Genomic DNA, 25,496 nt, shown 5'->3' with positions numbered 1-25,496 from the left:
GAACGCGCCGATGAGATAAATTGCCTTCGATATCAACATCAACAAGATCAATTCAATTTAAACTCCTCGGAATCCTCACCGTCAGATTACCTTTCAACAAACTGGCACGTTCGTGCGTTATGTCCTGGGTTACCACAGACGCCGCACCGTCGCTGACCTGTTTCGGCCCTTGGCTTGCGACCACTAGTGCGACGTGTTTCCTCCTGAACCTGCGCCGTTACGTCCTTCTGCGACTGTATATCTCCTGCGTCAGCTACAGTAAGACTCCCTCCGTGTTGTAGGCGTGTTTTCTTAGTCCTCCGCCGTCGGCTGAGTTGGTTGTTCTCATCTCTAAGGACTTGGACCTCAGACCTAAGTAGGGCTACTTGGTGCATAATTCCTCTTGTCCCCTTGGAAAGTCGTTCAACAGCCTCGTAAATAGACGTTGGGGAGCTACTTTGATGACGAGAGATCCGACTCTTGATGAAATTAGTCTGAGAGCTTACCTCCGTTGGGTTCTTTGGGGTCATTGAAGCCTGTTGGTAACTATACCAGGTATCCGTATATACGGCGAGGTGAAGCAACGAAGACTCGTTATATTGATCTACTTATGATATTGCTTAGTGTGTGTAATACAAAGGGAGGTTGTTGCCATGGCCGTTGGAGGCCGATATGTAGCCTTTCGGGCACACGAGTCATCCGGCCGGCGGCCGGACAGCTAATGTTCCGACATTTACAAACCATTGCGATATGAACCTATAAGTCAACTGCTTTTTGAATCCAGTCTGGAGCCCCAGGTTCTGAAAATGGTGAAGCGACTACTTGTGAGTACCACTCATCCCACTCATCTGGTAGCACTTCCCTACACGCAGCTTTTTGCGAAGTTGGAGAAGGGCGACTGACTCTTTCGAAAGGAAAAATGCAGCCTCTTCTTTCCTGCTGGGCTGGAACCGAAGGAATATCCCCAAACGCAGCCACGGGCGCGACTTCCGCGGTAGTCATGCCCTGAATGCTATGCCTGTTGCCTCTGAGAAATCTCATCTCAATTATTCTGCTACTCCAGATGTTATGCTGAATTTTAGGTGACGAAGAGCCAAAGCTTCGCAGAATGAGAGCATGAGTGGCTGGAAGGCATGCACATATTAATCCTATGCTCACTTCTGCTGTTCTAACGACATTGTCAGTCTTTACAATAAGGCTAATCAAACAAAGCTTGGGGATTGGACAAATACCCGAGAAGGTTGAACCGGACGATATCTACCGACTCATCTTGCGAAGTCTGTAGTTTGATCACAAGAATAGCTCGTACAAGGCTTGCTGCCGCAGCGAGACCTCCAGAGCCTAGCATGGCTATAACCTTAAACCTCTTGTTCCACGACATCTGAAGATTCATAACAACAGGTATTGGTAAGAGTAGGACAGCCATATCAGTAATGGCGCTGACAGCGGTGTCGGCTGCATAGATGGCGCGCTGATTGTAGCAGGTTGCTTTGATTGCAGGATCCCAAAAGCCAGCGACAGGCCGGCATATGAGCGCCTTGATAAATACGATTGGAATGGTATATCCAGTAAGGAACGTGATGACAACAATTGCCCCGATCATCGTCCTCTTGTGCGGTCTGAAGACTCTGATTATGATCCAGAGAAGAGCGAGCTTTGTGAAAAAAGACGAAGGACTGTAAATGATAGTGGCAGCATAAACCCCCAACGAGGACGTTAGTCAAACATATACTTAAACTTCTAGAAGACAAGGGGAAATACCTTTTTGTATCCTTTAAAGTTTTCCTTCGAAATTTCAAAGATGTGAAAACCGCCGCCAAAGTAGCCATCTCACATGAACATGATTAGCATAAGGCACGGCTTTCGTTAGCTGTTACTACTCACCAACAAGTGCAGCAGCGTTGTAACCAAGAGATAGGATCTGCTTGTTTATCAGCGTTTATACAAATAGGTGACCTTACATTCAGTCAACCGATGCCTCCTTACCCATGCTATCAATGCCATCCCTAAGCAGTTCATCTTTTAGGAAATATACAGACACTTAGAGACATATAGGACTCACAGTCATCAGTGTAGTACGGTGGTGCAATGAAGATCTTTACGTACAAACGCAAGACCATAAAGAAACTGACCAACACAATTGCCAGAAGCTGTGAAACGAAGTTGATGGTGTGCAAAATGTCTGTTGGGTGCTGCAGATCGGGCAATACGTTGTTGGGTGGCGGCGCTGCTGCCTCTTGGTCAGTCATCTCGCATTGATGACCAGGAGGAAGTGCGAGTAAATCGTCGTGACGAGTAAAACGTCGTGACTGGTGGTAAGCGGGCTTGGAACGGGTCGGGGCAATGCATTATCAATCGCTTTCAAGAGTCGCAGGAATCTCTTGCGAATAATTTTGCGCGCTAAAATTGGGTCTGAAAAGGGTTCGCGGTGTCGGTGGTCTTCAAGATCGCTAGGTGTCTTGACTTTAAATGAACTTCCGGTATGAGCCAGCCAACAGGGCGTACATTTCCTTGACATGGAATCCTGGACCCACTGATGCAAAGAAACCTCTTGTCAGACGTATGTGTGTACCTACTATACCTACATGCATGAGCGGAACCTCTCTTTTTTGTATGGCTCCATGGTACAAGTCACAGGTCTGATACCTCTCGGCTTAACCGCACTACGCTCCTTGTAATTGTGGAGTGCGTACATAGCTAGGCCAGTGATCCTGCTTCCTGCGCACCTGTCCCCAGAGAGGTATTTTGGACTTGCCGGCTGCTGTTGTAACTGACTTCAGTTAAGTCTTAATTCTACTAACCCTGTGAGGGATAGATGCGTGACTTAATGCACAGTTACTGCTAAAGGACTGGTGGCGCGTGAAAGGTTTCATTTTCAAAGCTTAAAAAGAAAGTATGTCTAACGTGGTTGATAAGCTCGGCGATCAGACAAGCTCGGCGATCACCCAACCGCAACCACAGCACATTTCCAACTAATAAGCAACACCCAGGAAATCAATTGAATTCAAACTAATGGAGGTCCTCTTCCTCAGATATTTCTTCGACAAATTGACATGTTCGCGCATTATGACCGGTGTTCCCACAGACGCCACACCGCCGGTGGCCCGTCTCAGTCCTCGGTCGGCGACCACTACTCCGGCGCGTTTCCTCCTCAATCTGAGCTGTCGCCTCTCTCTGTGATTGAAGGTCCTCTGCCTCAGCTATAGTAAGACTTCCTCCTTGTTTGAGACGGGTTTTCTTAGCCCTCCTGCGTCGGCTAAGCAGGTTATTCTCCTCTCGAAGGATCTGGACCTCCGACCTTAATAAGGCAATCTGGTGCATAAATCCTCGCGCTCCCTTTGATAAATGCTCTACAGCTTCAATAATTGAAGTTGGGGAGCTATTCTGATGGCGGGATATCCTCCTTTTAATGAGTTCAGACTGAGAAGATGCTTCTGTTGGGTTGTTTGGCGTCTGAGAAGTCCACGCAGGGGGTGTTGTTGGGAGGGACCCTGGAGGTGTTGGAGTGTGTAACTTGACATCAAGCTTTGAAAGCACACTTTCTGCGCTTAGAGGGACAAGCCCTGCTCCTCTGAATCCTCCCTGAATGTTATTTTCCGTGATAGCTTGCGTGAAAGCCTTACGAAACGCAGGGAAGAAGTCTTCTTTCGCAATATGCGTATTACCCCGGCGTATCTTATCCTCAATTTGTCGACCGTATGCCGTCTTTAGTGGCCCAAAACACCCAACGTCCAAGGGCTGAAGCAAGTGAGACGAATGAGCCGGCATGCAGAGTGTGACGATACTGTTTTTCTTGCAATATATCTCAAAGTCGGCGGCGTGGTGACTTTCGTGCCCATCGACGATAAGGAGGCGATGACTACCACTTGCACGCAGTTTTGAATGCCGATCAAAGTGCCGTAGCCAATCTAGGCCTCTTTCGTTTGTTGTCCACCCATTTTCAGACGTTGCAATGACCCAGTCGCGTGGGAGACCGGTTTCAGTATACCAGGTGGAGAGGTGATATTGGCCCGCAACGATGATGTACGGCGGAACGCTGTAGCCTGACGAACTAATGGCCTGAATGACTGTAACCCATTCACGATTGCCAGGCTGCATCATTCTCGTATTTGACCGCCTTTCGGCACTAGTGACGACCATTCCGGATGCAATCTGGCCCATCATAAAACCAGTCTCGTCAAAGTTGTAGATGTCGGAGTCCACGATGCCGTATTTCGCGATTGTGTTCGCCACAAGGCGAAACCACGCGTTTATCGCGCCTGCATCTTCGCATCGGGCCCTCTTATAGTCGTACTTACGAAAAAAGCGCGTCCGAAGCTGTGGTTGTCGCTTGACGAAGTTTGAAGCCCAGCGCTTCCCAACTGGGGGTGCGTCGCGGTCGGCAAGCAGTCGATTAGCCATATCTTCCACACCACTGAGGCGAGGAGGAAACAATCGGGAATCCAGGTCTAGAATGTACTCAACTAGCTTCTCCTCTTCAAGCGCAGTCAAATTTCGTAAGCTAGGCAATACGTCGCGTCGTGACAGCTTTCCCTTAATTCGGTCGCGTAACGTTGAGTAGGGTACTGAGTAGATCCGGCATGCGGCTCTTATACTAAGATTTTTAGTTTGTTTGATTGCCTGGATAGCTAAGTTCAGTTGAGCTTCTTTATTCATAAGGGACATTGCTGAGTATGGTGTGATGAGTATGGTGTGATGTGTATGTAAAGGTGAAAGATTAGTTTGTCCGGTCGGGTGATCGCCGAGCTTGTCTGATCGCCGAGCTTATCAACCACGTTAAGTGTTGCTAGCCCCGTAATAGTGGACTTCCATGCAGCCCTTAGTCATGCGCTCGTCTTGTCGTAAGTATGGACATCGTCTACAGGCGTTTGTGCCCACTTTCCCTGTCAGGGCTGGGCAAATGACTGTCAGCTTAAGGCGCCCACCCTTTCTATTGATTAGAATCCATATTGTTGCTCAATGAACTCCGCTTCTATGCTGCCGTCAGTTTAGGTCGCACCACTTCCCAACGTGTCGGTATTCACCTCCTTTCCCCTTGCAACAACTTCCTCGCCTTAACTTCCCGTCCCATCTCGAACTCTTCAGGCCAAGACCAAACCACCTCACCTGCTCTCTCGCTCGCTCCTACTGCGATCGCGGCAACTATACACCGCCATGTCCACCACCTCCCGCAACCGTCGCCCCAGAGAATCGAGCCAGATCGAATGTGCTTTCCGGATCACGTGTACCGAGCGCGATTCGACATTACAGAGGAAGAGACCCAACCATAACCGAAGCTCTGCTGCGACACCCCGCTTTGACCAGCCCTACCCCTTCGCTCCCATCGGTCGATTGAATGGGAAGAGCGCCCGCGAAGCTCTTGGTCTCCAATACAGCATCCTACCAGAGAATGCCTGGCTAGGCATGACGCAATACAACAGCTTTGTCCTGAAGGGTTCCAAATTTTTACGGGAGAGTTTTATCTATGTTGCAAACGGCCAGAAGGCACAACGACAGGGAACCGAGGTAAAGGAGGAGGCACATAACGGCTCAACAAAAGGACGCAGAACGTCGAAGTCTGGAGAAAACTGGGTGGCCTTCATACTGGAAATTCGCGCCAGCGACGAGTACCATGTCTTCGCACGCGTTTACTGGATGTATTGGCCAGAGGAGCTCCCAGAAGGTACCATGGATGGAGAAAGATATCCTGCGGGCCGCCAGTCATACCATGGTCGGAACGAGCTCATTGCCTCAAATCACATGGATATCATCAATGTCGCCAGGGTGACGTCGCCTGCTGATGTTAAGCAGTGGAATGAAGAGAACGACGAAGAAATCCAGGAAGCTCTATACTGGCGCCAGGCCCTTGATTATCGGACCAAACAGCTGTCGTCGGTTGTGTGGCTTCGCCCAGCGGCATGGGATCTTCATGGATCCCGCGAGCAACATCTCACTGCCAAGGAGCATGTCCCCGACATCGAACAGGGTGGCTATGGCCGCTGTCTGAAAACCCAGCAAGCCGTAGACGAACATAAGAGTGTTCTGAACTCTTGGGCGGACTTGTCGTCGACCCCACCTCGCGGGTCCATGTACGACAGTGGTGACAGCCCTGTTGATTTACACTTCACTGAACAAACCATGCAAGTTCCATTCTCTGTTGCACCCTCAGGCATCCTGGAGTCAATGACATCTGAGGCCGGGATTGAGGTTGGCAAAGCGAAGGAAAATGATATGGATGAGACTGCCATCCATATGTCACATCTTAGCTTTGATGCTGCCGCCCAGCAACAAGACGAGATCCTATCCAGCCCTCTTCTCACCGTTTCTCTGCTTGATGCTTCGCCCCCTTCTCAATTTGGTCTCTTCGGTGGCAGCCTGTCGGAGAGTTGTACACTCTCGCAAGCGTCACGTCTATTTTATAATGTCACATGCCCCTCTAGCGTGCTTATATGTGGCAGTCAGGGTTCAGGCAAAAGCAATACGCTCGCGTGTCTTTTGGAGAACTGTATCATACCAAGCAAGCTCGGAAAGTTACCACAGCCTCTCGCTGGCATAATCTTTCACTTTGACAGCTTTGTGTCGGATGCTGGCGGTCTTCCATGCGAGACAGCGTTCCTGGCTTCTCATAATCAAGCTTCAGTCCGAATCTTGTGCTCTCCGACCAACGTTCGCACCATTCAGGTAAGTTTTATTCTTCTTTCCCCTTAGGTCGACCTTCAGAACCCTGTTTTTTAACTTGTTGTCGTTTTCACAGAGCATATATAACAGCATTCCCCAAGTCAAAATTGAGCCTCTGAGGCTGAGCGACCAGGACCTCAACACCCGAAGAATGCTTGACCTCATGGCAGTCAAGGAAGGTGGCGTGCCACTTTACCTCCACGTGGTGAACCGTATTCTTCGGGAAATGCGCTTAGAACAGCAGGAAAAAGGACAGAGGTTCAACTACTCCTCTTTCAAAGAGAAGCTGGAACAGGCGGATCTTACTCTGGCGCAACGGGGCCCCTTGAGCCAGCGCCTCGATACGCTGGAAAGCTTTATGGTCAATAGCAAAACAAAACACGGAAAGATTGACTGGGAGCCGAAGGTACGATGAACCTGCCAGTTTTCATGAGAAACGAATCACTGACAGGATTCCTAAGCCTGGACAACTCACTATCGTCGACCTCTCATGTCCTTGCGTCACAGCAGAGACAGCATGCTTGCTCTTCAACATCTGCCTCTCGCTGTTTTTAGAGCAAAAGTCGTGTATTGGCAGGGTTGTTGCTCTCGACGAAGTGCATAAGTATATGCAAGAATCGGACGAGAGCAACGCCCTGACCAATTCGTTGTTGAATACGATCCGCCTGCAACGACATCTCGGCGTTCGCGTGCTCATCTCCACTCAGGAGCCTACCGTGTCGACCAAGCTCCTTGACCTGTGTTCGATGACAGTAGTTCATCGGTTCACTTCGCCGAATTGGTTACAGACCCTGCGCGGTCACATCGCTGGGATCTCATCTGTTTCAGTCACTGCACCAGCACAGCAAGAACTCACGGAGGATGTTAGCCCCGTTGTGGTTGGGGGACAAGATTCGGCCGGCGAGCTTTTTGCTAAAATTGTATCTCTGCAAACGGGGCAAGCTCTTGTTTTCGCGCCCGGTGCGGTCATTGGACTGAGAAGAAAGAAGCCAGAAGCGGTGGCCACCGTTCAGCGTCTGGCCCATAGACCCCTCTTGGTCAAGATCCGGTCCCGGCTGACCCAGGACGGTGGAAAGACAGTGATGAACTAGAAGAGGAACAAAGATCTTATCATCTTATCATGAGGTCAGTGATGGACGTATCACAGTGGAAGGAGTCTCGACGCTATTGGGGAGAGAAATTGGAAATACATTGATGTATGGTTTATAAGGATCAAACGACGCGTCTGCCAACCTTCTACCATGCCATCCCACCTCAGCTGGATTCAAGATGCTCGAACATGGGTGCCTTGAGCTTGCTCTGCCTTTTTGGAACTTGGCCTGTAGCCTGGTTCGTTTCCCTTGAGTAAAGGGTTCACCATGCAAACTTCGATCCACATCGCGAGGATTGACATTGCTCGCCTTGAAAAGGGTACGTACACCCATTGGCAGTATACTTATCGGCTGCATTGGGACGTATAGGGCCTGTGTTGTCTTCTCTTCTGGAGTATATCTCGAAGGTCATTGTGTAATATCCGACTTTAAAGTCTCCACAGACCTACGAATGTGCGAGTGCCCTTTGCTGACTTTCTTTCGGATGACATAGTTGTCGAACAACTCGGGAGCAATCTTGCGAATCTTTGAGGCGGGTTCCCACGTCGTATCGCTGTCGGACGGCGAGTACCCAACCCATTGGACTTTAAGCCCGCGTGAAGAGTTCTCGTCAATGATATCGAAAACGTGGTATTGGTTGGTCTGGATTATTTCTTCACGTGGCTGTGGGAAGGACTTCCAATAAGCGTACAATTGGGAGGGGCATTTTTGCTGGATGAGCCTCTCCGGGACGAGTCGTTTGGAACCATCGTCAGGGCGGCGAGTAAGTATTTCAACATCTTTGGTCGATGAACAGTAACTCAGCCACCCCCCATTTGAACCACCCCCGCATTTGAACCACGTCATCTACACCTTCACCCCCACCATACCTCTGATCCAAACCACCACAACAATTGTTATTTTACTCCAAACAATACCATTTTTTCAGCATACCTTTATATCTACATTATGAAGCAGTATACTGAGTATGAAGTTGAACGGGCACTTGATGACGTTGCAGATGGCATCAGTATTCGCAAGGCTGCACGCACCTGGGGAATCCCCTATCCAACCCTTCGCCATCGGATCCAAGGAACCCAATCAAGGGATGTTGCTTTTGCTGGCCAGAAGAGGCTCTCTCAGACCCAGGAAAGTCTCCTCAGTCATTGGATCACCACTCAAGCTGCCCTAGGCTTTGGCCCTAGTCATCAGCAGCTTAGGGAGCTGGCCAGGCGTGTTCTAGATGTCCCTTAACCACTTGGGAGGAAGTGGGTGACTAGATTCCTTCGCAGGAATCCCTCTGTCAGCACTTAGAGGAGCGGAGCAGTAGATTCCAGACGTATTAATAGGGCTAGGGCTGATATTATCTAGGAATGGTTCCATCGTCTGGATCTGCCAGCAGTCAAGGGCATCAAACCATCTAATAGGTGGAATATGGATGAGACTGGTATTATGGAGGGCAAAGGGACTAATGGGCTAGTCCTAGGATCCTTAGAGACTAAGTACATCCAGAAAAAACAGCCTGGATCTCAAGTATGGGTATCCCTTATAGAGTGTATCTCTGCTGAGGGACAGTCTCTACTACCCCTTGTTATCTATAAGGGCAGGGCAGTCCAGCAGCAGTGGTTTCCTCTAGATCTTGGCCCTTATGAAGGCTGGCAGTTTACAGCTACAGATAATGGCTGGACTACAGATGCCACTGCCCTGGAATGGCTAGAGAAGGTCTTTATCCCTCAGACTGCCCCCAGCCAGCCTGATGAAGCCAGACTGCTTATACTGGATGGACATCACAGCCATACTACCACAGACTTTATGTGGCAGTGTATACAGCACAACATCTATCTTATCTTCCTGCCAGCACATACATCTCACGTCCTTCAACCTCTAGACCAGTCAGTCTTTCGACCTCTAAAGGCTGCCTATCGGAAATACCTTGGATACCTAAACCTATGGAATAACTTAACTATTGCTGGCAAGAGGAACTTCCTAGACTGCTACAGAAGGGCAAGGTAGGATGCCCTTACTGCCCAGATCATTAAGAGTGGCTGGAAATACACTGGACTATGACCTATTAGGGTATCACAACCTCTATCCAACTTCTTCGTATCCAGGGATATACCAGACGCCCAGGGATCCTCTAGTCAACCAGCAGGCAGTCAGGGCAGCAGTCAGCAATAGGAATCTGCTGTTTCTGAAGTCCCATAGTCAACCCCACGAAAATCTGCTGACCTTCAGTATTAGCTCCAACTGTTTAGTCAGCTAAGGCAGGGATCCCAAAGCATCTATACCTAAAGGCATCTATTTCAGAAGATCCAGAAGGGATGGGATAACTAGGCCTATAGACTGGCCTTTCTAGAGCATCAGAATGAAGCATTACAGGCCCAAATCAACAGCTAACAACAGGGTAGGAGGAAAAAGGTCCAGTTGGATCCTAATACCAAGTTTGCTAACATAGGAGACATACAAAGGGCCCAGATTAAAGCAGGTGAAAGGGAGGATAACACAGATGAATCCAGCGGGTCAGAATTACCTAGTGAGCTAGAAAGCTGCGTCTGGGTAGGTGGTAGGGATGAGGAATAATTGATGGGAATAGTGGCAAGGCTGGTGTTGATGGGGTGGATGAGGTGGTTCAAATGCGGGGGTGGTTCAAATGGGGGGTGGCTGAGTTATCTCCATCCGATCAGTTCGTCGGAATTGAGATAGTCTACCCCATGGTGAGCTGTTGCATCAAGAGGAAGCTGGAGAAGGTAAAGATAGAGATAAGAAATGCGGGTTTCCGAACCTTGTGACTTTGGTACCCTTGCCGTCTCCGGGTTACTGATGCTGGTGTCGGCTTTGGATGTCGTCTTTTTCTGGATGTTGGGCTTGGAATGCTTTGATACTTCCGGCCGCCTTGAGGTCTTTGTCGCTGTTGGTCGCCTTGAGGCTACTCTGCTGCTGACTCGACGGAAGGTCTCAGCGGTCCTCCGTCGGCGCACGTACTTTACTGAAACCATGTTATTATCTTGTTCGAACAGGTATCCGTGACAGATATATTGCTCAAAGTATCGACGCGATGGCACTTGTGGTGTAAACAGTAATGTTTGGGGTTCATGGGAACGCGACGCGCGTATGATAAAACGCAACGCGACGACGGATCCCTGCCACTCAGAACACGTGCGTACACACGGTGCTGAAAAGGGTCAGTGCTCGTACGACTAACTGCATAGTGATGGAATCCAAGCATGCTTCGATGCAAGTCATGGTCATAAACAGTTCGGAATGGTCTGACTGTACTAAAACAGGCCAGCCTGTCATTTCCACCTGGTCCTAGCTCTGTGAGACTTGTTAGGATAGCATTAGGCCCACAAGCCTGTGGTGATCCTATCCACTCTTTCGTACGAATAGACACACTCTCTTTTCTGCTCACTCATAGATGCATAATCCGCTGGCCACCCTGACAAACAGCCTGCCTGCCTGCCTGGGGTAAGAAAGGAGGGTTAGGGTCCCGCCGCCTGTGGATGCTGCTCCGTCCGTGCTCCTCCCCCATCAACTCACCCACCCAACCAACGGTAACCGGCTGAAAAGATGTCGGCGACAACGAACAGGCCAACCACTTTTTCTCAGCGGGTAACTCTGGACCCTAACCCTAGGAATCGGCCTGAAAACCGCCCGCAATGACGGCTAGGTACTTACTACCTCTTTATCTTTAATAGCTATAAAAGTGATCACAAGACTGCGCTTACTTGAAGCTGGGATCTGTGTTCTTTGAAGCTGTAAACAGCCTTACTGGCCTATCTAGGTTATCTTAGTCTTTATTTAGGTATTCTAGTCCTATTAGTGTTCTAGCCTTACTTGCAATAACGTGCTTGATAAGCGAGTCGATCAGACAAGCAAGCGGATCTGTGACGGTCCAAGGCGTGTGTATTTGCAACAGGCTATGGCGACTAGTACGAGTATCCTCAGATGAGGAGTAGAAGGGAAAAACAGCGAATCTCTGCCTCACCGCTGGTCTGATCAGGGCCATGCCGCACTGGCCATCGGATCGTCGGCATCGTGGATTCCGTGGTGGGCCTGACCAGGGGTCGCCCGTGGCCGCGATATCCAGCAAGGCCTCATACGGGCCCAGCCCGTTACAGGATCACCTTAACAGAATCTGACTAAGCTGCACGCGAAATTCTGTTACGAAATTGTTAAGGACTCTTAACAATTGTATAACAGAATTTTGCGTGCAGCACACGTAGATTCTGTTAAGGTGATCGACTCGCTTATCAACCACGTTACCTTTATTTAAGTTATAATACCTTCTTTCACCTAGTATCGGAACATTAGCTGTCCGGCCGCGGGCCGGATGACTCGTGTGCCCGGAAGGCTACATATCGACCTCTGACGGCCGTGGCAATAACCTCCCATTTATTCCACTCACTAAGCAATATCATCAGTAGACCAATATAACGAGTCTTCGTTGCTTCACCCCACCGTATATACGGATACCTGTTACCAACAAATAGAGGTACTGTAACCCTATTGGTTAACTCAATAGATTCACAGTTTCTTATTGGCTCTACCCCGCCCTTGGCAAAAATGGCGTCAAGTGGTACTTGATGGGATAAATTTCCCGCCGCTTCAGACCACGCCGTGTCACGCTTGCCCCTGCCAGCGCATTCATATGGATAGATACCTATAGCTATTTTGCTGCCATGGGGTTCAAAGACACCATGTCGCAATTCCTACCCTTCAAACCCGTCACGACTTCAGGCCGCGGCCATCCTTGGGGCAGGAACTATATCGACCAGGAATCCAAGCGTCCCTCTAATGATGCATGATGCATTTCCCACTGGTGTCCAGAATGACAAAGCAACCTCCTCCAACATGGAAGTGATGATCGTTTGACCAAGTGTGATTGGAAAAAGTACGCGGTCGGAAGAAATGGTCAGAAGATGCATGTGGCCAGTTAGTTGATGGAGGCGGCACGCAGAAATCCTCGCCGGCTTGTCATCGTTGGCCGGTTTTTCCACCGCCGGCCAGCCATGACAAGCAGTCTCCGTGACAGGCTGCTGGCATTTTACGACAGAGCTCGTGCGGGACGTCGCCTGTTCCTCATGCATCGGGGCAACGACGGCTACAAAGGTGTCGTAGCCGAAACGGCGGGAGGCAGGCCTTGGAAATTCTGGGCTGCGCGCCCGAGAAAGTCCATTCTGCAGGATTTCGTCCTGGTTGCCATGGTTGTTATTGGTGTTAGTTATACGCCGTCATCGCTTATGCGGCCTGGACTGCTCCGAGGAACCACTCCTGGAACACCGTCTCGCTCCACTCCCTGAGGGCGCGCAGCAGGCCGATGATCTGGTAACAACCGAGAAGTGTGCTGGTCGCCCCATCGAAGCGAAACGAGGGGAGAATCTCCTGCGTACAAACGGTTAGGAACTTTCAACTAGCACAATTGGGGGAGGGCAGGTGTATGTACGTACGAGGTGATCGGCTTTCTCGACAGCGAACAGCATCTCCCACGACGCGCCGGTAACGCACAACAAGGGGAGGGTGATGCCGACGGGTTGAGGTCCGAGCAGCTGGTGCAGGCGGACCATTTGCGCCGAGACCCACACCGACAGCTGAGCCCTGGCCTCGTCTTCGGAGCCACCGGGCTTCTTAGTCTCGATGCTCACGGCAATAGGGCTGAGGCAGAGGGGCGCGTATTCGGTGTGGTTTACAGATTGCGGGAGCGGGTGGTCCTTGACCTGCCTGGCCGAGCCGGCGGCGCTGGACGCGGCGGACATGCTGGAGGAGACGCTGGCGGAGCGGCTCGATGGCGGCGGCCGCCTGGAACTGTGGCGCCTGGCGTCGCGGGCCGCGGAGGTGACGGCCTCTCGCGCTGCGCGTTGGACGGAGGGGTCCGAGACGCAGATGCAGTAGTCGACCATCTTGGCCTCGAGGTTCAGTCCCTCGGCGTGGCGCGGTATGCACACCGGCGCAATGGTAGCCTGCGTCGAGTTGAAGACCCTGGTGCCCAGGTCCCCCGCGAGGCCTGGCGTGTTCCGGTCCCTCTCGACGGCGGCAACCAAGATGGGCGAGTGGACGCGCTCGTTCCAGTGCGCCTCTGAGCGCTGGTGGTTGAGGGCCTCCCTTGTATCGCGTACCACCCAGCCCAGGGTAGCCAGCTCGTACAGCAGGTTGTTGTGCGTTCGCACTGTCGGCGTCGTGTCTAGGTTCCGGTCCTCGAGCTCCGGTTCGAACGGTGTGGTTACGGCAATCTCTTGCTCCACGTCGTGTCGCAGGGATTCTGGCACGACGCCTCTTCCTGCCTTTATCCGTTTGATCTCTCGGAAGAGAGAAGAAACGTCGTTTGGAATCTGGCTGGGGTCGACGAGGTCTACCACCTTGACGGGCTTATCAGCGAACTCGAGGTTGGCCATGCCCCTAACAGGGCTGCGCAGTCTTGTCTTGCTGGCCGCCTCGGAGGGGGCGGGAAGCGATGGGGGGTTAGCCATCGACGCGGCGGCGCGGCTCTCGATGGCGGCGGCATATGCGGACGAAGCCGTGTGCGGGTGAGAAGGGATCGTGACGGTTGAGACAGCCGCCGGCGGTCTCTGGAGCCTTGTCGGGGTGGGCGAGCCGAGATAATTTTCAGCGTCGTTGCCGTCTTCGTTGTCGTTGTCGGAGGCGCTGGACGACGTGTCATCGCGAAGATGTCCGCCGCCAGCAATGTCTTTGGCAACGGCGAGCCGTCTGCTCTTTCGTGGTGTCTTGGGATCTTGTTGCGACTCCATCATCGGTGCGCCGGTCACGGCCTGGCGCTTGGGGTTTTGGGGCTTGGCGGTCGACGAGGAGGAGCGCGATCCGGCCTTTCGCTTGTGGGGGAAGGTCGAGGTTGGCGATGGTGGCGGAGACAGGAGACCAGGCGGCGATGTGATGGCGTCAACGAGGTCTTGGAGCCAGGCGGAGACGATGGCGTCTTTGTCGTGGCCGTGGAAGGGCGAGGGGGCTGCTGGGCTTGCAAACGAAGTATCGTGCATTACAGCGCAGCGCGGGCGGTGCAGAGCAGTGCACCAGTCTAGTCCAGTCAACAATCATGCAAACCCTAGGTTGGTTTAATGTGTCGTTATGCACTCACGCAGAGCAGAGTAGAACGGGGGAGCGAGGGGTAAGTGAATGCAGATGTCGTGGTTATCTGCTGGTGTGTGGTTGGTTGTTAGTGTTGGGCCGACCGCGCCTTGGTTGGCACAACGACAGTAATAGTGGGGATTCTCATCTTATCTTGTCCCGCTTATCTTATCATGTGCCTTTCGGCTTCGAGCTGTGGCTGTGTGTGTCTGAGTGGTTGCCTGGAAATGGTGGGGTTATTCTTAGGCCAATCATCGACCCTGAGCGAGCAACTGGCCCCCGCGGCGGTGCGCCATAGGTAGGCCGAGCGCCACACTTTCTTTACCAGACCTTGTGGCGCGACGAGGATTTCCGTGACTGGCTGCTGGCTGCTGGCGATAGCGATCGATGGAGTGTAGTGTGAAAAGTCAGTTGGATTTCCAAGACACTCACTTATTTGTCCCTTAAGTTTGCTAGTTTCTATTGCTTATTTATTACGCACATTCTATTCTAACGGCCCCGCTTGTACGAATGAACTAATAAATAGATAGATACTCTAATGCAAACCAGTCGTTAAGGACCATTAGGATCAGGCTACAGCTGCATTGTAGGATTTTATCTCCTAATTAGCTAATATTGCAAAGTCCTTTTCCTAACTAATTATAATTGCTGCTTAGGTAACCCTACTAATAATTGTAATAAAAGTCTTATGTCTTAATGCCCTACTTGTATAAACTGGCTAATAAATATCTATTGTGATAAGCACTAGTCTCTATTAGGACTTGTCCTAATTAGGCTATTATTTGTTCTTTCTCTAGGTACCCTTTTTTTGTACTATCTATCTGCATTTCTTATTAGAGGGTAATTACGTTGTAAGGGATGTAAGAGATAACTTCCTTACTAATGTTACGGTCGGCTTTCTGTGGTAGTGTCTATTAGCAGAAGCTGAGGCAACGAAGCTGGGGAACAGTGCTATAAGTTGTGCTGAAAGGATTAGGTCTTCAGAGGATACAGTAATTAGTTGTATACTTAACAAGGGTCTTGTAACATAGGTTACTAGTAAAGGGTGCTAAGAGTATCTAAGGAGATAATTACAAAGTTGATTGCTAAAGAGCTATAGAAGTTTGTCCTTAAGCGCACTTAAGTCTATTCTATATATAAGTCTGGTTTCCTTGTTCCTAAGGGCGTCTGTATGTATGTTGCATAGGTGCTGTATCTTTAGCATACAGGATCTGTATCTCAAATGTATAGATCTAATCTTATTATATCTTTATGTAACTTATACTATAGTTCTTCTATTCTAGGGGAGTTATCTGCTTGTCCCTGTTTCTTGTCTATATAAAGGCTGTGCTGCCTGTGTCCTGCTGGTTGGGTGGGGCTTTTACTGCCTGTAGCTTGTTGGGTTGTGACATCAGGTCTCCCCTCTTAAGGTCTTGTCCTTAAGACTACATAAGTAGGTAGTGTCTCCTAGGTTAGGGAGTTGTTAATCCTGCATCCTTGCTTATTATGATGCTGACAACATGACAGGTTGCATTAAAAAGTCAAAGGACTCCAAATTAGCACTTTGTTTAGCGTGCAACAACGTCTTTAATTGCTTTAGTTCTTCTAATACTATGCCTTATACTTAATGCTTCTGCGCAAAGCGTCCTTATTAGATTGTAGAGGGCTTAAAGGTTTGTTAAGGTTGTAAAAGCCTAAAGCGCACTTGTGATAGTATAGTGGTGGCGTTAAGTTGTAAGTTTTCTTGTTGTGATTTTTCTTTGGTGATGTGCTAATGCAGGTAGTGCAACGCCTGAGTAATTAGCGTTAAGAATGGGAGGAGAAGGAGGAGTAAGTAAGTAGTGCTCTTTTGGAGCTTTATGAGAAGCTGGCGTGTATTTAGGCTGAAGTAGCTGAAGCAGCTGGTTACTTGGCGAGAATTTGTACTATTTGCAAGAAAGTTAAAGAGCGTTATGTTAAGACTTTTTCTTAGGGTTTGTAGGAGCTAGAAGATAATAACTTGCTTTCTGCTTTAGATGCTTATAAGCAAGGTGTTGTAGGTGACCTTTAGTTTATTGGGGTTCCTAATGAGGTTGATTGGCTGTCCTTTGGGATTGGCGAGGAGTTTGCGGACTTGGGTTCTCTGGTCCTGGGGCAGCCTGAGAGTTGGAGTACTCCTGTAGAAGCTTCTAGGAGTTCTGGAGGTTCTTAACTGGTTCTTATGAGTTGTCTTTGTGTCTATAGCCTTTCTATTTTATAAGATACTTATTATAACTATTTTTGTTTCTGTAGTTAATGATTTGTTTGACTTTATATTCTGGTTTGTTAGGTTCTATAATGATGCAGTCTTTGGTGTGTAATCTGCGTGGTGCTAGTTTAAGAAGTGCAATGTAGAAGACTAAGTAGATCTTTATTGTATTAGGTAGCTTTAGTTTGTAGTTAACTAGTAAGACCTTCTTAAGAATTTTAAAGGGTCTAAGTTTCTTATAGTCTAACTTATTGCTAGGCTGCTTAGTCTTAATGTTTTGTTGTATAAGGTAGGCGCTATCTCCCTCTTCAAAGGATGGTCCTCTAATCCTTAAAGTGTTAGTATATTTCTTTATTTGTTCCCTAATAAATTCTAAGTCTTAGGAGACGTTTGTCTAAATTTTGCGTATTTTGTTGATTTTAGCTACAGCCTTTAGGGCCTGTAGTCCTTTGCGTGGTTCTTTATGTGCAGTAGGTTTAAATCTGTAGTTTAGGTAGAATAGGGAGTAGAGAGTGCTTTTTCTAACTGCGCTATTGTAGGCAAACTAGGCTGTAGGTAATAGTAGTACCTAGTTGTTTTAGTTGTAGTTAATATAGCATTATAGATACTGTTCTAGTATCTAGTTTATTTATTTAGTCTAACTATTAGTCTGTAGGTAGAAAGAGGTAGATAGTTTGTAGTCTGTACTAAGTTACAAAATTAGTAATTTCTAAAACTTTAAAGTAAACAGCTTATCTCTATTTAATATAATTTTGTTAGGTAGTCTGTAGTTACTAATAATGTATTTTAAAAATGTATATATAAGGTCTTCTGCTGTACTTACTTCTAGGTATAGGATAAAGTAAGTGTATTTAGTAAGTTAGTTAATTATAACTAATACACTATTGTAATAGACCTTTGTAAGTAGTTCTTTTAACTTTAGTAGTTTGATAATAAAGTTTAAAGAGATTAAGTGCTATGCTGCTAAAGGTGCTAGTAGTAGCTGAATTAGTTTGTAGGGCTTATGCAGGCTGTTCTTGCTTTTCTTGCAGAGGTTGCAATCCTAGATTGCGTCTGCTACGTCTTATTGCGTTACTTGCTGGTTGTAGTGTTGTTAAATTTGTTTCTAGGTCTTAGTAACTCCTTAGTAACTATATGCTTAAGCATTGTAAATCTCTCTAATTATCTTATGCGTTATTTTGTTAGTTGTACTAACTATAACTTATCTAGCAATTATAAGGAGTTTCTGTGCTAGAATAAGGTCTCTATTTTTGTCTGTCTTAAGGATGACTTATGTTTCCTTAGGGATAGGGACTTTGTAATCTGTCCTTCTGCTGAGAGCGTTAGCTCTGCTATTGTTAGTTCCTTTCCTGTAGATAATCTAGAAGTTGTATTCTAAAAGGAATTCTAACTATCTGACTTGTTGTTTGTTTAGGTTCTTAGAGGTTGTGAAATGTGTAAGGTTCTTGTGATCTGTGTATATAAGAACTTTGTGTTTTGTGCTAGATAGCTGAGGTCTCTATTTATAGAATGCTTTAATAATTGCTATAAGTTCTTTGTTGTATATCTAGTAATTTAATTTTAGTTTATAAAATGCTTTAGAGAAGAAGGCATAAGGGTGTAGTCTTCCTTCTTTGTTGCGTTATCTAAGTTGTCTGCCTATAGCAAAATCTAATGCATTGGTCTTAACTTTAAAAGGTTTGTCTAGGTTAGGGATTTAAGTAATAGGTTCTAAACTAACTTGTTGCTTAACTTCCTTAAATGCTTTGTTGCATTCTTTAGTCTATTTAAATAAGGTATCTTTTTGTGTAAGATCTTAAATGCATTTAACATTTCCTATGTAACCTTTAAGGAATTATCTATAGAAATTAATAAAACCTAGTGTTGGAATAACATGATCACATGACCGTACGACACCTACGACTCAGGAACAAAGTGCACAGACTGGATCGTGCAGCACTCACTCATACACAGGGGAATCATCACTTGGCTCGGCCCGAATGACTCAAGGCCGGACGAGACAGTATATCTGTCTCGTACGACCCCAATCCTGTAGTTAGAAAGGACAGTCACAGATATCCAATCTTTGGTTCACCCTACATTTTCAGTACCTGCGTGCACGTACAAAGTCCATTCAACACCTAGGAATAATTAAACGTCTTTAACGTTTTAGGGTGTAAGCTAGTCCCTAACTGCCTGTACTTTCTTTGCTTCTATCTTAATTTATCCTAGTGTAATAGTGTATCCTAGAAAATTAACTTTCTTGCTATAGAATTTGCATTTCTCTGCTTCTACTAGTAACTTAGCGTCTTAGAGCTTCTAAAGGACTTTGTATACATGTTCCTTATGTAGCTTAAGGGTAGGTAAGAAGATAAGGATGTTATTAAGGTAGATAATAACAAATATGTTAATAAATTTGCTAAGAACGTAGTTAATTATTGTTTAGAAGGTAGTAAGTGTATTAGTAAGTCTAAAAGGCATAATAAGGTACTTAAAGAGTCCTTTGCGTGTTTAGAATGCTGTCTTCTATTCTTTGCTTGCCTTTATTCTAATTAAGTTGTAGGCTCCTTTAAGGTCTAGGGCTGTAAACTATATTGCTCTGTGTAGCAAATCTTAGAGTTTTAAGATAAGTGGTAGTAGGTAGCAATTTTTCTTTGTAATGCTATTAAGCTATTAGTAGTTAACGCATAGTTGTAGCTTGCTATTCTTTTTTAGTACAAACAGGATTAGATATCCTACTAATAATTTAGAGGGTCTAATGTATCCCTTCTTAAGGTTCTTATTAAGGTACTTATTAAGTGCTTTGCGTTCTATTTTATTTAGTCTATATATTAGATAGAACTTTAGGTAGGATCCTTTAATAAGAGGAATCTTATAATTGTAAGGTTTATGTTCTAGTAAGCCTGTTTCTAACTTTAGGGCAAACAGCTTTTTATACTTTTAGTACTCCTCTAGAATAGCTAGGAGTAGATCTAATCCCTAATCTAATGCTGCTAGGGCTACTGTCTTAGGAGGCTGTATGTAACGGGCTGGGCCCGTATGAGGCCTTGCTGGATATCGCGGCCACGGGCGACCCCGGGTCAGGCCCACCACGGAATCCACGATGCCGACAATCCGATGGCCAGTGCGGCATGGGCCGCATGGCCCTGATCAGGCCGCTGCGAGGCGGAGATTTGTTGTTCTTCCCTTCTAATCCTCATCTGAGGATACTCGTAGTAGTCGCCATAGCCTGTTGCAAATACACACGCCTTGGACCGTTACATTATCCTCAGATCCCAAACACCAGGATCCTCTATACTAGACGGTCGGTTCGTCTAGTGAGGACGGCCAGAGTCTGCGCGATTAAGGACGTCGGAGCCTTTCTCTAGAAGTAGCGGTCTGGCGGAGGCTGGAGGACAGAGCCTCGTAGCTTAGTTGAAAAAGGGACCGTCAACCAAAATAGCTACAGAACCCGTGGACCCGATCAGAGTAGGACTGATCAGGAGTACCCCGTCCAGTCTCAACAGAACCACGTTGTGGTTGCGGGACAAAGGATAGACCGGAAGAGCCCCAGAGAACACAGTGTGTTGCGGGAGCTATCGACATGGAGGGCAATATGAATGCCGAACCATCTGAGAATCCACAGCAGCTGGTGCAGCTGATCAGTCAGCTGGCTGCCCAGCTACAGGAGATGCGAACCACCCAAGCGGCCGAACGAGAGGCCCACGGAGAGCAGATTCGACTGCTGCAGCAAGCCCTAGCCGCACCTAGGCACCCGACAACGACCCCAAACGAGACCCCTACAACGACTGCAACCTCCACCCCCCCTGATCAGGCTCAACCGATAACCGCGCTCCGAAGAAAACACCAGATACCCGACCCTCCGAAGTTCGATGGTACCCGTAAAAACTTCCGACGTTGGTTCTTGGAGATGAAAGGAAAGATCCGCCTAGATAGGAGAGCCTTTGACTGTGACGCTGATATATTTGGATATATATACGCCAGGCTGGATGGTACAGCTCAAGCAATGGCGTCAGCGTACTACGCTCAGGGTGGAGCAAACGGAGAAGAGTCGCCCGACCAGTTCATGAGCTACCTGGAAAGTTGCTATGGAGACCCAAACGCCAAGGCCAGGGCACTCAGCCGACTACGAACGCTCCGCCAGAAAGAGTACGAGAGCTTTGCTGTTTTCCTCCCTAAGTTCGAGAAGGAACTGGCCGAGAGCGGAGGAGGCGAATGGGTTGACGTTGTAAGAATCAACTACCTTGAAGGAGCCTTGAATGCGACCCTACGCAGCCACCTGATCAGCGTGGCTGATATCCCGGAATCTTACCCCGAGTACACCAGGCTCTTAATGAAGATCGGATCTCGCCTAGACAACCAGTCCTCTCAGGAACGCCAAGAGAGGCAGCGACGAAGGCTGTCTACCCCTGGTCAGGCAAAGCCTAAGTCCCCTACAAGACCACCTCACGACAAGATGGACTGGGAGCCTACCAAGGTCAGTAAGACCAAGGCCCCTGACCAGGGAGGGAAGAAGAGGGACGTAAGGACCAAAGACTTCCTGTGCTATAGGTGCAGGAGGCCAGGGCACCTCGCTCGGCACTGTGAGGACGTAGAAGAGAAACCTCCGAAGGCAAAGACTAAGAAGTCGAAAGTCAAGAAGTCCAAGACTAAGCTTGTTGCCGAGAGTAGCTCGGAGGAATCGAGCGAGACGGAGTCTGACCAGACCTCAGAAGACTCGGGAAAAGAGTAACTCCTGGCGAAAAGCGCCGCCAGGAGGTAGAAGCAAGAAAGGAGTGGCGGAGTGTTAGGAAGAACATGGATAGTGAGCCCTTTTATGTTAACATCGGAATCAATAACACCCATTACACCTACGCCTTGGTGGATAACGGGTGCCTCACTTACGCCACAATCAGCGACACCTACGCTACGAAACTCCGCTTGCCGCGTATCAGCATACCACCGAGAGCCCTCGAACAGGTCAACGTCACAGTGCCTGGGGCTATAGACACCGTCACGTACGCCAGCATCGACATCGACGGGTACAAGAGACGACGATTGTTCTTTTACGTCATCCCTGATCAGGAGGACGACGTGATCCTTGGACAATCCTGGATGAAAGACGATGATGTGGTCGTCCGCCCAGCAACCAACTCCCTGCATATTGGAGTAGCAAACCACACGGTACAAGGAAGGAAACCCGGGCAGGAGGATCACCGGTTTCCTCTACAGAAGCAGGCGGCATCAGTGTTCATGGCCCTGATCAGGCGCGAGAGACGGGAAAACCCGGCGGAAGGTACCGGTATGAGAATTTTTGCCGCAAGTATCGCGGATATCGAGAAAGCCTTGGCCCCTAAGAAGAAGACGGACCCAAGAGACAAGCTCCCTAAACACTATCACCAGTTCCTTCCGGTCTTTGACCGTAATCAGGCCGAGAAGCTTCCGCCGCACAGGAAGGGGATAGACCACGAGATCCCCCTGGAAAAAGACAACAACGGCCGAGAGCATCAAGCCCCCTGGGGACCACTATACGGTATGTCCAGGGAGGAACTGATAGTGCTGCGGAAGACCCTTACCGACCTGCTGGACAAAGGGTTCATTAGAGCTAGCAGCTCCTCGGCCTCCGCCCCCGTACTTTTCGTGAAGAAGCCTGGCGGAGGCCTGAGATTCTGTGTTGACTACCGAGGTCTGAACGCAATCACGAAGAAGGATCGATACCCTCTCCCCCTGATCAGCGAGACGCTGAGGGCGGTATCACAAGCCAAGTGGTTAACAAAGCTAGACGTTATTGCAGCCTTCCATAAGATCAGGATAAAGGCAGGGGAGGAATGGAAGACTGCATTCCGCACCCGGTACGGCCTGTACGAATGGATGGTCACACCCTTCGGGTTAACTGGGGCCCCGGCGACCTTTCAGCGATACATCAATCACACGTTGAGGGACTACCTTGATGAGTTCTGTTCTGCCTATATCGACGACATTCTGATCTACTCGAGCGGATCGCTCGCAGATCACCGAAGCAAGGTTAAGAAGGTCCTGATCAGATTGCAGGAGGCAGGGTTACAGATCGATATCGACAAATGCGACTTCGAGGCAAAAAGCGTGAAATACCTCGGATTCATTGTCGAGGTAGGAAGGGGTCTAAGAGTCGACCCTGAGAAAGTCAAGGCTATACAGCTATGGGAAACGCCCCGATCAGTAAGGGGAGTCCGATCCTTTGTGGGGTTTGCCAACTATTACCGACAGTTCATACCCCAATTCTCAGCCGTCGCCCGACCCCTCACTGCCCTGACGAAGAAGGACACCCCGTTCGTATGGTCTGAAGAGTGCCAGGACGCCTTTGAGGACCTAAAGGCCCGTCTGATCAGTGCGCCGGTACTAGCGCACTGGGATCCAGAACGAAAAACCGTACTAGAGACGGATTCCTCCGGATATGTGATCGGAGGTACACTCTCTCAGTACGATGAAGAGGGTCTACTACGTCCAGTAGCGTTCTTCTCGAAGAAGAATCTCCCCGCGGAATGCAACTACCCTATTCACGACAAGGAGTTGCTTGCCATAATACGGTGCTTAGAGCACTGGGACGCAGAGCTCAGAAGCGTCCGAGAATTCACCATCGTCACAGACCACCTCAACCTTAAGTACTTTACTACAAAGCGACAACTGACCGAACGTCAAGTTAGATGGGCAGAGACACTGTCTAAGTACAACTTCACTATCCAGTATAGGCCCGGGAAGCTAGCCGTTACCCCTGACGCACTGTCGAGAAGGGAGCAGGATATGCCCCTAGGGGAAGAGGACGACAGGTTGAAAGGACGAGAGTTACAGCTGTTGAAAGAAGGACGGAAGAGCCTTCGCGTAAACCGCGCCGCAGTACTGAGCCTGGGGCCGAGGTGCCCTGATCAGACCAAGACGACCATCAGGGCCGGTTTTGTATCAAGCGGGGACGCTGATGGAGGAAGCGACGAGTCTCCTAAATGGACTGAGCCACCAGTGAACCCCTTCGAAGACGACCCTTTGAAGAGCCTGTGGGACGTTGGGTTAGAGAACAACAACCGGTACTACTTGATCAGGGACGCTGTACAGCAAGGAGCCAAACAGCTGCCCTCTACGTGGGGAATCCCTATCATGCTGTCGGAGTGCACAGTCGACGGAAAACGCCGGCTTTGCTGGAGGGACAGGATATGGGTCCCGCATTACGAGCCTTTGCGAACGCGGCTGATTCAGAGCATTCACGACTCCGTGTTATCAGGGCACCCGGGCAGAGATGTGCTTAAGTCCCTGATCAGTCGGACGTTCCACTGGCCAGGGCTGTCTCAGGACGTCCGGCAATTCACCCGCAACTGCGACGTTTGTGGACGAGGCAACGTCTGGAGAGAGAAGCGCAGAGGGCTTCTTAAACCGTTACCGATACCCGAGCGATTTTGGGCAGAGATATCGCTCGACTTTATTACCGACTTACCTACAACGAGGAAGAAGAACAAGAACCTCTTGGTTATTACGGACAGGCTGTCTAAGAACGTTATACTGGAGCCTATGTGGGAAATTTCGTCCGAAGCAACAGCGAACACTCTTGCTACTGCCTTGATCAGACACCACGGAACCCCCAGAGCAATAGTGACTGATCGAGGGACACAATTTGTCAGTCAGACGTGGAGGCGCCTGTGTCAGCTCCTCAGAATCAAACAGAGACTCTCTACAGCCTACCATCCGGAGACTGACGGAGCCACGGAGAGAGCTAACCAAGTAGTAGAGACCTACTTGCGGGCCTTCTGCTCGTATGCTCAGGATGATTGGGACGAATTGTCCCTAGTGGCAATGATGGCTATTAACAACCGACCGGCGACATCTACAGGGATGAGTCCGTTCTTTGCCACCCACGGATACGACATCGACCTGATCAGGGTGGACGAGCCATTGAGAACGGACGACAGCACCCCTATCGCGAAAGCTGAAGGATTTGTGCAGAGATTGAAGGACGCTACGGAATGGGCCCAAGCCGCCATGGCCACGGCTCAAGAGCGACAAGAACTGTACGCCAACGCGAGGCGACAGCCGTCCGATCAGTTCAAACCGGGCGACAAAGTCTGGCTCAGGTTAACGAATGTGAAATCAGACAGGCCCTCAAAGAAACTGGACTGGGTGAACGCCAAGTATACGGTTCAGGAGACAGTCGGAACACACGCGTGCAGGTTAGACACGCCGCCTGGGATACATAACGTCTTCCACGTGTCCCTCCTGCGGCATGCCGGAAACGACCCTTTTCCATCGCAGGAACAGGACGATATACAACCCGCCGCCCTTGTGTCTGGACCTGATCAGGAGTACGAGGTCCAGGAGATACTGGATAAGAAGAAGCACGGTAGGGGTTGGAAGGTCCTCGTGAAATGGACGGGTTGGGCGAAGCCGACGTGGGAACCACTCAGCCAGTTTCAGGACACAATAGCACTAGCTGAGTACGAAGAGAAACACGGCCCCCTTCGGAAGGGGAGGAGGGGGGTATTGTAACGGGCTGGGCCCGTATGAGGCCTTGCTGGATATCGCGGCCA

At 49.1% G+C, this 25,496-nt stretch overlaps 4 protein-coding genes across 4 annotated transcripts; 1 reads left to right on the top strand and 3 right to left on the bottom strand.

Moving 5' to 3' along the window:
- Positions 1 to 721: 721 nt before the first annotated feature.
- CDEST_15348 (uncharacterized protein) lies at positions 722 to 2,228 on the bottom strand (the record flags this gene model as incomplete). The annotated part of the gene is made up of 5 exons (XM_062931504.1): positions 722 to 1,147; positions 1,212 to 1,633; positions 1,741 to 1,808; positions 1,864 to 1,900; positions 2,019 to 2,228. 5 exons carry the CDS (start codon positions 2,226 to 2,228, stop codon positions 736 to 738), a joined length of 1,149 nt encoding a protein of 382 aa, XP_062787555.1. The 3' UTR covers positions 722 to 735.
- Positions 2,229 to 4,880: 2,652 nt separating this feature from the next.
- CDEST_15347 (Putative BAH domain, P-loop containing nucleoside triphosphate hydrolase) lies at positions 4,881 to 7,996 on the top strand. The gene is made up of 3 exons (XM_062931503.1): positions 4,881 to 6,639; positions 6,713 to 7,042; positions 7,098 to 7,996. Exons 1-3 carry the CDS (start codon positions 5,134 to 5,136, stop codon positions 7,725 to 7,727), a joined length of 2,466 nt encoding a protein of 821 aa, XP_062787554.1. The 5' UTR covers positions 4,881 to 5,133; the 3' UTR covers positions 7,728 to 7,996.
- Positions 7,997 to 8,135: 139 nt separating this feature from the next.
- On the bottom strand, positions 8,136 to 10,793 carry CDEST_15346 (Putative chromo/chromo shadow domain, Chromo-like domain superfamily protein; the record flags this gene model as incomplete). The annotated part of the gene is made up of 2 exons (XM_062931502.1): positions 10,489 to 10,793; positions 8,136 to 8,506 (listed from the first exon to the last, which is right to left on the bottom strand). Exons 1-2 carry the CDS (start codon positions 10,700 to 10,702, stop codon positions 8,136 to 8,138), a joined length of 585 nt encoding a protein of 194 aa, XP_062787553.1. The 5' UTR covers positions 10,703 to 10,793.
- A 1,226-nt stretch (positions 10,794 to 12,019) lies between these two features.
- CDEST_15345 (Putative PD-(D/E)XK nuclease) lies at positions 12,020 to 14,852 on the bottom strand. The gene is made up of 2 exons (XM_062931501.1): positions 13,154 to 14,852; positions 12,020 to 13,088 (listed from the first exon to the last, which is right to left on the bottom strand). The coding sequence occupies exons 1-2, from the start codon at positions 14,693 to 14,695 to the stop codon at positions 12,945 to 12,947; spliced, it is 1,686 nt and encodes a 561-aa protein (XP_062787552.1). The 5' UTR covers positions 14,696 to 14,852; the 3' UTR covers positions 12,020 to 12,944.
- Positions 14,853 to 25,496: the final 10,644 nt, after the last annotated feature.

The sequence above is a fragment of the Colletotrichum destructivum genome, chromosome 11 (assembly GCF_034447905.1).
Source record: "Colletotrichum destructivum chromosome 11, complete sequence".
Lineage (NCBI taxonomy): Eukaryota > Fungi > Ascomycota > Sordariomycetes > Glomerellales > Glomerellaceae > Colletotrichum > Colletotrichum destructivum.
The sequence above is the reverse complement of the archived record's forward strand: the minus strand, read 5'-3'. Positions and strand labels throughout refer to the sequence as shown.

Excerpts from the sequence above, each read along its gene's own strand:
- CDEST_15347 (XM_062931503.1), top strand. The coding sequence starts at position 5,134 with ATGTCCACCACCTCCCGCAACCGTCGCCCCAGAGAATCGAGCCAGATC. Across the intron at positions 6,640-6,712 it reads CCAACGTTCGCACCATTCAG|AGCATATATAACAGCATTCC; the intron begins GTAAGTTTTATT and ends TCGTTTTCACAG. Across the intron at positions 7,043-7,097 it reads AGATTGACTGGGAGCCGAAG|CCTGGACAACTCACTATCGT; the intron begins GTACGATGAACC and ends AGGATTCCTAAG.
- CDEST_15345 (XM_062931501.1), bottom strand. The coding sequence starts at position 14,695 with ATGCACGATACTTCGTTTGCAAGCCCAGCAGCCCCCTCGCCCTTCCAC. Across the intron at positions 13,089-13,153 it reads TCGAGAAAGCCGATCACCTC|GAGATTCTCCCCTCGTTTCG; the intron begins GTACGTACATAC and ends GTTTGTACGCAG.